Source organism: Alligator sinensis, unplaced genomic scaffold, assembly GCF_000455745.1.
Source record: "Alligator sinensis unplaced genomic scaffold, ASM45574v1 scaffold1542_1, whole genome shotgun sequence".
NCBI classification, from domain to species: Eukaryota; Metazoa; Chordata; order Crocodylia; family Alligatoridae; genus Alligator; species Alligator sinensis.
In genome coordinates, this window is record NW_005842452.1 from 1,131,854 (window position 1) to 1,143,049 (window position 11,196).

An 11,196-nucleotide genomic window follows, 5' to 3' on the forward strand; every position below is an offset into this window, starting at 1 on the left:
CCCCCTCCCGATATACTGCTCTGCTTTCTGCTCCCTGTCCAATCTATGTGCTAGACATGCTGCAGGTTGGCTGCCCCTGCTCTTGAACTGATGGGGCGGGAACGTTTAAGGCCATTACACAATACAAGATAAACCACTTCCTCCCCCACAACACTTTTGGAAGCCATTTTATTTCATCTGCACCAAAACCATTTCCAACCCCAACCCACTTGACCTGTGGCTAACAGTTTAAGGCACTGCTTTCTTAATCTATCTGTAACAGACACACCAACAGACACATAAAGCATAGCTGCAATGCAATTGCAGGGAATGCTGTGACTGTGCTCAGATGATGAAGACTCGAAGACTGTGAGAAATCAAGTACCAGAAACACCTTTGGGCACAAAATCTTGGGGGCCGACACACTTTGATTCTATGTCTTTGCATACTGCAGCTCACCTCTTCATTGAGGCTCAGAGCACTGAGCATGGAGTCCAGGTCGTCGAACTCAGCATACCCAAAACCTTTCAATCTCTCAGGGTTAGTAGGCTCCCGTGGCAAACGCACAGCACTTATCTGCAGTTGAACAGATGAGGAGAGTTATTAGCAGGCTCAGTCTTCCCTGAATGCTGCAAAGAGCACACAGGATTTAGTGTAAGCCACTAGCTGCTGAGCTACACATTCATATGGCGCTTTAAAACCAGCAGAGAAGGCGGGTGGTCTCTACATGCAAGCTATGGCGTTACTGGAAATCATGTGACTTATGATTCACGGATTAAGTAAATCAGATCCCAACAGACTTGCAGGCAAGTAAGAGGATTAGTTAGTCCTAACTGCATGTACCTGGGTCCTGTTTAAAGCATTGCTGTCTTTGGAAGCCCAGGTGTGAATATGGAGGGAGAGATCTGGTGCTGGTAGAGTGACTGACTGTCAGCTCTGGAGGCTGAAGGCTTCATACCACACTGCTGTGTAGGAGTAGCTGAGCAAGTTCTGGGCAGCCCTGGCCACTCCAACACAGCCTGGATCTCAACACTGGACAACCATGCAGTCTGCAGGAGCTGCTGAGCACAATGTTACAGACTCCTTCAGCCACTTTTGCTCCTTTGCCAGACACTGAATAGGGGGTTCTTCTGAACCCCAACCAGTTCCAGATTACTTAATACTCCTGATCACGTCCTATTTCAAACCAATTCCTGACTCTCTATAGAGGGAAAACCCTGAAGCCCAGATTACAACTGGATTTTTTTCCCCCAGGTGGGCAACACCCCTCTGGGCAGGAAGAGCAGCTTGCATGATGCATGTAGTGCAGAATTTAAGCTGACATTACTGCTTATAATACAGCAAGTCATTTTAAAGGACAGAGTTAATTCTTCTAGCGCAGTAATGCTTTCCATTCCATCACTGAAGAGCTCTAAAGCAGAGTGCTTTCCTGTTGTACTTCCTGGCTTACAGTGGTCTGGGAAGCAGTTTAAGCTTTGGAGATTGGTGGGTGCTAGCTGCATTCAGACGAGCTACAAGGGCAGAATCACTTGAAACAGAAGTTAGTGAAATAGGTAGGCAGTGATTTGAGAAATGCCTGATGACGGAAGTGGGGAGCAAGGCACATTTATCATACTCTTCCCCCCCGCCCTTGGGCTTCCATGGGGAGTTTGCTCACTTTTCCCTTTGAGTCAGAACAAGACACTCTGCTGCCAACAGGGAGATCTATCACCTTAGCAGCTGACTAAGTCTAATTTAAGCTTTCTGCAGCACGTGCCACCACCAAAAATATCTTGCTTCTTTCCTATTTGAGATGCACTGGAAAGGACAGGGCAAGCTGCTGTTCAACAGGGCAGCAAGGATCAACACTATAGCACTAAAGCTGTCAAACTGTCTCAAAGGTTTGGACACTACGGACCCTCAAGCTTCTGGTGCCCTCATCCTAGTGTCCTGCTGCAGGAATTTCCCCCACTCTAGTATTTCCAACTCAGACAGATGCTGCATCAGCAGCCAGAGGGGCTGTAACAAAAAAGCTGAATAGGCACAGTAAAGGCGAGCAATGTCATTGTGCCTGGACAGAACAAGCTGCTGTGATCAGCAGAGCTGGTGGGCTGGCATGCGGGTACCATTCTGGCTAAGATCCAATGCTACTCACTGTAGCTAACGTTTGGGATAGTTTCAGGAAGAGAGAATAATTCTCTACCTGAAAGTGCTCTGTACGTCCTTACCCATCCCTCTTCCAGGTTTAAGACAAAAATGCTTGGGATCTCCTTAATGAAGGCCCAATAAAAGAATTCAATGCAACAGTTCCCCTTCCTCAGCTCAACCCAGCAGATGCCCCAGCTGAAAATCAGGGGGGAATTATCCTTCAGGCTAAGTCACTGGGACCCAACATGTGCTCACATAAGACATGAACTTTGAAGTACCTGAAGATTCCCCCTCCCATTGTACCTTCATGCTAAGGGGAACATCCATCCAGATCACCTCCGAGGGAGGCTAGAATTGGAGCCGCAGAAAGGGGCTGGCACAAACTGCTTCCACCAGAAGCTTCCTCTTGCTCCATTAGCCAGAGAGGCAGAACTCTTCTTTGCACTTGGTGTAAAAGCAGGAGGACAGAGAATAGACATGGTGCCTACAAAATGCCCTTCTCAGAGAACTCCCATGCCCCACTGCTGTTGAGCACTGGTCAAAGCAGTAGCAGCCCGCTGGCAGGCAGCCAAGAGCTGCCAACCAGAACTGGAGAACACGCTCTCGGCAGTCCCCGGCCACAGTCGCAGAGCCGCTGCTCAGCAGCATGTGGCTGGATAGAGAAGTCTGCTGCAGACAGCTAGAGAATGAGGATCTTTCCTGACACTAGTGCCGACTGTGGAGTACTACCAGACTATCCTGGTAGCAAGCAGCTTGCACGGCCCCTTCCTGGGGAAAGGGGAAAAGTGAGTTGCTCTAAAGAAGCCTTTAGAATCCAGACCTCTTAAAAGGATGCACCATACTTACATTGAGTCCTCTGAAGAAGTCCTTGATGGATTCTTCCGACACGTCGTAGGGCAAGTTTCCCAGAAAGGCGGTGTAGGGGGGTGACCTGGGGAGACGGCTTCTGTCTATATTGGGTTCCCGAGCAGCCCGAGGTGCAGTGGGCAGGATGGAGCGGTCAATTGGAGGGGCGCGGTAAACATCATCGTCGTTACTATGCCAAGTGGTGGAAACTACAAGAGACGGTTTGCATGTCATCAAAACAAACTATTTGCTTCTTATTTATAATAACCAAAGCTTGTAATGACATCCCAGCTTCACTGCAAAAAGGGAATGACAAGGACATTCACTTATAGACTCCTTCTTGTAAAAACAAGAGTTCGAGATTGTCAAGAAAGAGGGCTCTACAATATTAAAATCACTGCTCATTGCTTTCAGGGTCCTTTCCTTCAGAGTACAGCAAAGATTCTCCACAAAAGCATGGGGCAACAAGACTCAGCCTAGACGTAGTTCATGAATGGATCTGAGAGAAGGAAAGCAAATCCAAGAGTCTGAGATCACAAGGCCAGAAGGGGGCATTGTGACTGTTCAGTATGAGCTCGTTACCAGGCAACTTCTCCAAACTGAAGATGCAGGAACTCAAGTTTAGAGGAACATCCTCTTGATTTGGAGAGCTCCTAGTGATGGAAAAACCCACCACAATCCCCAAGGAAGCCATTCCAATGCTTCGTCAGCCTTCCTGTTGGAAATCTGGGCTTTGTTTCTAGCTTAAATTTGGGCAGACTCAACTACTGCATCTTGATTTTTTTTGTCTGCTAAACTAAAGAGCCCTCTTAGCAAATTTCTGTTTCTCATGCAGATTCTTCCAAGCTGAGGGAGTTGCTCAATCTTGGTTTGGATAAGCTACGCAGATTGAGCTATGCGAGTCTCAGAAGGCTTTTTGTTTCTGCATCCTTAAGAGTGAGCCCTTGCCAATTTAGTCAAGCAGCTGGAGATAAAAGGGAGGCAAAAAGACAATTTACTATAGCAGACAGAACAGCTCTCAGCACGCTCAAGGCAGCCCCTGAGAGCTGCTGACACAAAGCCCCCAGATCAAAGCCTTCTGCATCCAGGTGAGTTCAGACCAACCTGCTGACATGCAGAACACAGCTGATTTCTGTATTGTAACTGCTTTCCAGAAAATAAATAAATCTCACACACACACACACACAAAGGAGATACCAAAGGAAGCGAGCGCTATGAAATTTAGACAACACTGCTGCACTGCTGAGGGACACTGTCAAATGGATGAGGCCAGGGAGCCGAGTGTTAGTAGCTGGCTCTACTACTAACCTGAGAGTCACCTAAAACTTCTGACCTGCCCCCACTGCCATGTAAAAGATGCAAGTGGAGGGGAACTGTCTATGCTGTCAGTGCTCAAAAAAACAACTGAAAAAATTAAGAGCAACTTTTCCTTCTCATCCATTAATTTCAGAGGCGCACAGGCATCAGTATGCTTCATCAGCACAAAAGCACGTCAGAGCAGTGCTCAACTGTAGAATACTAATAGCACGCAAGTGGGAAGCGACATTACCATCTCCTTCCAGGTCATCTGTCTCGTCCGCCCAGCTGACTGGTTTGGGAATATAGGTAGGTGCGGGACAGCTACCGGTGCCACCATCCTCCGCCAGAAAGTCCGTCAGTGTGAGGGTCTTCCCCTTCTTGTTCTTCTTTTTAGCTGCTAAAAGTGAGAAAGGGAACCGAAGTGAGTAACTTCCCAGCATGTCTAGGTGCCTGGCAGGAGAAGGGGAGAAGAACTGGAGGGGGTGCTGCCCAGCATACCCTGGCTAAGGAGGCACAGGGTGTGTGCTACTCAAGCTGATGCAGGTCCAGTCAATAAGTATTCTTCATGCTCAGGAACGGGCAGGTGATGCACAGCATTTCCAGGCCAAACCTCTGCATGGCCCCAGAATGCCCAAATGGGAGCATGGAGGCCACCTGCATGTCATAGTGCTTTAGGTTACAAGGTGACTGCCTAAGCTACAGACTGGAAAGGTCATTTTTGTGACCCTCCTCCAATTTCCATTAGCATCTCCTGCACCCACGCTAGTGGGAATTCCCAGGGCTTCGAACGCTGGTTTCCACTTCTTGTACACTGTGGGACACTGCAAAGAGAGCACTGCTGCTGCTCTTGGAGACCTTTCCAAAGGCACACCATTATACAGCTGGCAAAGACCTAGAAGGCTCCTAAGCCTCATTCTGACAATCCCCACTTCTTTCCAAGCCCTTCCAAGTCCATCCTGGCCTATCAGCCTTTACTTCTAGGCAATCAGAAGGATTCCTTCAGACTATTTAACAAAGATATACCAGCAGAGTCCCACCCCCCAATGGACAAGACCCAAGTCTCTGTGCTTTAAGTACTCATTTGTAAGGATGCTGGCACTTTCCTACTTCACAGGGGCAGGGGAGGGGGGAAAAATAATCAAGCAGAGAAACTGAGGTTTTTATATGCTGACAAGGGCCAGGAGTGTCCATGACAGAAAGTCTCCTGAAGAGAATTTCCTGTTTATGCTGGTAAAAGCCACACACACCCAGGATAGCAACAAATGCACAAGCTAACATTCAGGCACCATCTTAAGAAATTGCATCGAACCCAAAAAGCAAGCTGTACTGGCATCAGAGCTGAGCTGGTTTGCTCCAGAGCTAACATATACCAAATCCAGGAAGGGATTACATTAAAACCCATTTGCATATTCAAACAACTCAGGTCACATCTTGGGAAGTTTCAGGAGCATGCTAGCACAGTTGCACTGAACTGGCATGCTTTCCCCCCTTGCTGATGGAAATCTTTGATGTGCACACAAAATTGCATGCTGTGCCGTTTTTGAATCTGCTAGAAGAATTCTACCTCTGTATATATTTATTCCTGCAATAAAATTATTCCCGGAATAATTTATTCCTTACAATAACCTGACAAACAGAAATCAGTGTCAAAACAGATCTCAATGTCTCCAGAAAGGCCCTGGGAAGCAAGGCTGTTGCAGGAAGGCAAGGTGCCATGCGTTTTATGAAGCTGAGATCATCTTTCCTTATAGGATAGTGCTGTCCCCATCTCTCAGCACAGCGAGTGTTCACATGGTAAGCAGCATGTCTCTAGCTTGCAAAATGCATTTGAAATATGAGTGCATATGGAATTTTTGAATCCTTGCTGCTTGGCAAATAAGTTGCATTTAATTAAATTAATCTTGCTTAATACAATATTGAAGCTACAGTTTTAACCATTCCAAGGTGGGATGTGCAAGAGGTCAGACATTTTGGTAACAGCTGGACACAAGAAGTGCACTTATTCACACGGTAACAGGCCAACATTGCTTAAGTATAACTAGGGGGATTGATTATTATGGAAGCTGTGAGACCTATAATTCTTGCCTGGAGGGTTTTAAAACGGTAAATGTGGTGTTATCTCAGAGTCATTTCTGTTTGCAGCAGGGGATTCAACAATCCAGCTAATCAAATTCACCTGGCAGCAGGGAGATGCAACTTTGGCACATACAGTGAAATAAAGTGACAGTGCAAATCCACATCTTGGTAGCACTCATGTCACATGCACACTATTCTGAAATGAGAACAGCTTCACACATTGAAGAGAAATGCATGCCATGCACATGCAAGGTAGGTAATTCCATAGGGGCCACACCCGGCTAAATTAAGCATAAGACCAGCATGCAAGTCTGCGGTGTGCAAAGCAACTCTCCAGACTTACATTTGCTTAACTGAGTATGTATGTTACTGCTCAGTGCTTCCGCAGCATTCAAATTTAAGTCAAGTATGGTGGATGATTACAAGCAACTAGGCATTTTAAGTGAGGGAAGGCAGCTCAATTCTGTCACCGCAACCTGTGTTTTCAGAAAGACTGCCACAGACTTAGAGGGAAGGTTCATTTGTGAATAGAAAGCCAGCTAAAAGATATGAAGCAAAGGGTGGGGCTACTTTTTAGGATAGAGGGAGGTCAAAAGCAGGATCTGCGCTAGGGCCAATTTTGTTCAATACTTTCATTGATGACCTGGAAATGGGGGTGCACAGTGAAGTCTCCAAGTTTGCAGACAATACCAAGTTATTCTGGTTAGTCAAGGCCCAAGCCGAAAGAGAAGAGCTGCAGAAAGAGCTCACCAAGCTAAGCGAGTGGACACACAAAAAATAAAGGCAGATGAACTCAAGTGTCGACAAGTGCAAGGTAATACACCTGGGGAAAAATAACCTCAGCTATAGGGACTCAATGCTGGGTTCTGAACTAGGTGTTAAGACTTGAGATGGAGACCTTGGAGCCACTGTAGACAGTTCTCTAAAAGTGTCAGCTCCGTGTGCAGCAGTGACTAAAAAAAGACAATAAAATGTTGAGCATCATTAAGAAGGGAGTAGAACAAGACAGAGGACAGCATCATGCCATTATACAATCTGTGGTGCCCCCCTGTGGGCATGTCTACACAAGATGCTTACTGTGCAGTAGCCTAATAACATTGTGCAGTAGCGCGCCAGTCAAAAACCGTGCTAATACACTACTGCGCAGTGGTATAAAACTACTGTGCAGTAAGTGTCACAAAATAACTGTGCGCTAGCACTACTGTGTGATAACTATAGTTACTGTGCGTTTAGTATTTGCTTAATGAAGCACTAATTAAACTAAATGTGCAGTACCTACTGTACATTAATGAATGTGTAGATGCACCCCGTGTGCAGTTCTGGTCCCCACGTCTCAGAAAGCATGTAGTAGAATTAGATGGCCAATCAAAAATGATTAGGGGAATGCAGCTGCTGCCATACCAGGAAGACTAAAAAAGCTAGGTCTTCGTTTGGAAAGGAGAAAGCTGGGGAAGGGGAATATGATAAGGGGTCTATAACATTATGAAAGCTGTGGTCCAAGTGAACAGGGAACCAAGTCCCAGAACATTAGAACTAGGGGGCACTCACTAAAATTAACAGGCAACAGGTTTCAAACTAACAGGAGGAAGTAGTTGGGGTTTCTTTCTACACATCATAGTTAATTTGTGGAATTCATTGCCACAGGAGGTAGAGGCAGACAGAATAGCCAGTTTAAAAGGGACTGGATACATTAATGGATGATAGGACTATTAATAGCTGCTCAACAGAAGGGTTGGAGATGTTTCCCCAGCATCTCTAAACCCATGATGGTGGATGCCGGGAGGATATTGAATAAGGGATAGATCAATCCAGATAAGTCCAGTTCAATGCTCTACATCTGTAGTATCCCTTCTGCAGCTGGGGAAGACAAGATCAAAAGACCACTGGTTTGACCCAGTATGGTACTTCTGTTCTTATGACTTTGGGGGCCTAATATGACATCTTATGGGGCATTATCTTCCAAACAGGCCTGTGTGGCACTTCTGAAAACCAAGCCTCTCTAAAACATTTCCAGTTGAGCATTCAAATACTTGAGGCATCTCAAAAGGGCCACTTGTGATGGTTTGTCTTCTGCTCTTTGGTAGCAGTGCAAGAGTTTATTGGGATTTGTATCCTGACAACTAGCTCTTCCAATAAATGCACGTAATTAGAACTGCTAATTATTGTGCAAACTTTACAGTTTTCTATAACATCCAGTGAGCCAGCACTGCCTGCCCTTCTCTTTGCAGAGAGCCATTTCCTCCCTGAGCAGTAATTAAGGCGTTGCTTCTTCTGGAATTTCTGGATGCGCATCCATATAAAAACTACAGGCTGGTCACAAGCATGAATCTGCACAGTGCTTGGCACCGAGACACTGCAGCAAGTTGGGGTCAAACAATAAATGCTTCTTCACACTGTATTACCGAGCCCACACCCTTATCTCTTGCCCTTCATTACCCCGACTGCATCCCATTATTCCTTCTTGGTCTCGAGCCAGATTTTAGTGTGGCAAGAAGCCTCTGCCTTGGTACTTTAGTGCTGTGCTGCAACACACTGGACTTTCCATCCAACAGGACACCTACGGCTACTCTCACAAGTGTCCTCGGCCAGAACTGATTTCGTTCAGATACCTTCCACCAACACACAGGGCCAGCCCAGAACAGCCCTACCCCATGGCAAGTCCCTGCAGTGGTGCTGCCCAAATCTAATTTATGTTCCCAGAAACCTTTCTTTTTATCTTTGGCAAAGCAGAAGCCAAGCTGTCCAGCTCTGAGCTGTCAGTACTGAAGCCCCATGAACCAAAGGAGACCTATCAATGGCTTCTCTGCAAGTGCCCGAGGGAGGACTTCACGCGTCAGGCCTGGAGACAACATTTTGCAGCCTGGCAGAGGGAGATATGGGTGTTTTAGCTGTTGCATATCTGTGACCTGTATATCAGGGCCAACTGTTTATGCCCACACCCACCCTGCTGTCATCTGTGCCCTTGAACACAGGCTCCTATTGTGGGCAGGTCTCACAGATTACCACCAAACAGCAGACAGGGCAACACATGGGCTGTACATTCCTTCTGCCAGATCTCACTTGGAGTCCTAACACTATCTAGACAGGCCAACAAGTTACCCCATCAAGATCAGCTCGACCTATAGGAGCAGCCTTAGGATTCCTGAGAGATGGCTCACAGGAAGTTTTGCTGTAGCACTTCCTCTGTTCTCACAGCTTTCTGGATCACCCATGACTTTCCCAGGATTGGCTAATAAGATGTAGGAGCAAGCTTACTTATGCTTTCAGTACCTTTAAATGCATTTCAAAGACAGTTTTAAAATCACTGCTAGATTGAAGCTACACCCCGTGCCCATTTTTCTTCAGTCCCTCCATCCAGCTCTCCTTAGCAGCATACCTAGCAAGTCCAGCACCATCTCACTCCCCCTTTGAGCACCAGTTCATTCAGGACCCAGCACAAGACAAGTGTCCTTGAAATGGGTTTGAATGCAGAGACCCCTATACGCATTCCAGTTAGGAGTGGCAACTGCACTTCAGTGGCAAGGATACCTCCGCTAGTGTCAGCAACGGAAAGCGAATACTGTCCTTTAAGCTAAATTGCCTTTCACGTGACAGAAGACCTCCGCCTGCAATGCTCTGGCAACTGGAAGGGCAGTTCCTGGAACCAGATGTGTTGAAGTCAGACAGAGGGTTCAAAAGCAGCAACTTCAGTTCAGTATACTTACTTTCCGCAGCTGCCTGCATGGTAACTGGGCAGGTCCTAGACAAAGATACATGACAGTTGTTTGAACCGCTTGTCCTTCCCCCCCTACCCCAGAGTTTAAAGCCAGTAATTAAGTCCAATGATCCTGGGTTTTTACTATCTCAGTCAGTTGCCATGGAAGCAATTGTGAAATCACACATTCAGCATTGCAACTTCATGGCGAGGCTGGGGGGAGAGTGGAGGGGGGTGGGGTGTGTGCATCAAATACCTTGAAACACAAGCAGTAAGACCAGAGGCCTGGAAAACAAGAACTGGGAGCCGTACAGTTCTTCCAGCCCCCAAGTTGTGTTCTAGCGGCGGGCTCCAGTGGAGAGGCCACAATTCCCTTGGCCAAGAGGAAAGCAAAGACTCAGTGCTGTTAAGAGCCACATGCCAGGGTATTCACCTGCAGGAAGTTCTCCCAGGGCACTCTGCAAGCCCGTTTTACACTCCATCATGCAGCAGAGAAGTTGGCAGGACTTCTCAGGAGCCCTTCAATAGCACTCAGGCCATCCAGGTGAGCCCTGTATTGGCAAGAGGCATCTACGGACAGCTCTCGACTATGGGAGTTACGGGACTTGCAGTTGGGCCCTTACACATCTGCACAAGCACTGTTGCTGGAGCAGTTTCAAAGTTTACTTACAATATCAGCTTAAGGCATAAAGAATTTGTAAAAATAACAACCACCTTTATAGTCTGTGCGACTCTGCAACAATTCAGTCCTTTAGATGCTTCTTTCCCCTCCAAACTGTATAGGCAGAATCTTCCTATTGCACTGAAAAAAGAAAAACCAAGCATCTTTCCTGCCTTGCTGCTACCTTCCCAGTTCCTGCAACACATTAGCATGGCAAGCATTGCTAAGAAGTCTTGCTGGTTGCATGAACGAAGCTAAAAATAAATCAGACTGAAATGTCCAACCTGGGGCAAGATTCAGGAGTTTTCAGCGGATGCATTAGCTGCTTCAGTCGCAGAACATTAAGGAAGTCGCATAGAAGCCACATGCTGCCCCCACTCTGCAGCTTTGGAGGCTTCCAGAAAAAAAACATCCCAGGTTCTTAAGAGCTGGCTTAAGGTGAAGGAGAAAAACTGCAATGGTCTCAAGTGCCTCCCCTTCCTGCAAAAGGTTCTGGGGAGCAGCAGTTCCACCA

The 11,196-nt window shown here is 46.8% G+C and overlaps 1 protein-coding gene across 1 annotated transcript in view; it reads right to left on the minus strand.

Annotated features, from left to right (window-relative positions):
• EIF4B (eukaryotic translation initiation factor 4B) overlaps positions 1-10,838 on the minus strand; it is a 20,360-nt gene extending 9,522 nt beyond the window's left edge. Inside the window, 5 exon segments of the mRNA XM_025212265.1 lie at positions 439-555; positions 2,953-3,161; positions 4,502-4,648; positions 10,032-10,065; positions 10,735-10,838. Of these exon segments, the coding sequence (XP_025068050.1) occupies positions 439-555; positions 2,953-3,161; positions 4,502-4,648; positions 10,032-10,050 (492 nt within the window). The 5' untranslated portion in view covers positions 10,051-10,065; positions 10,735-10,838.
• Between the last annotated feature and the right edge of the window lie 358 nt (positions 10,839-11,196).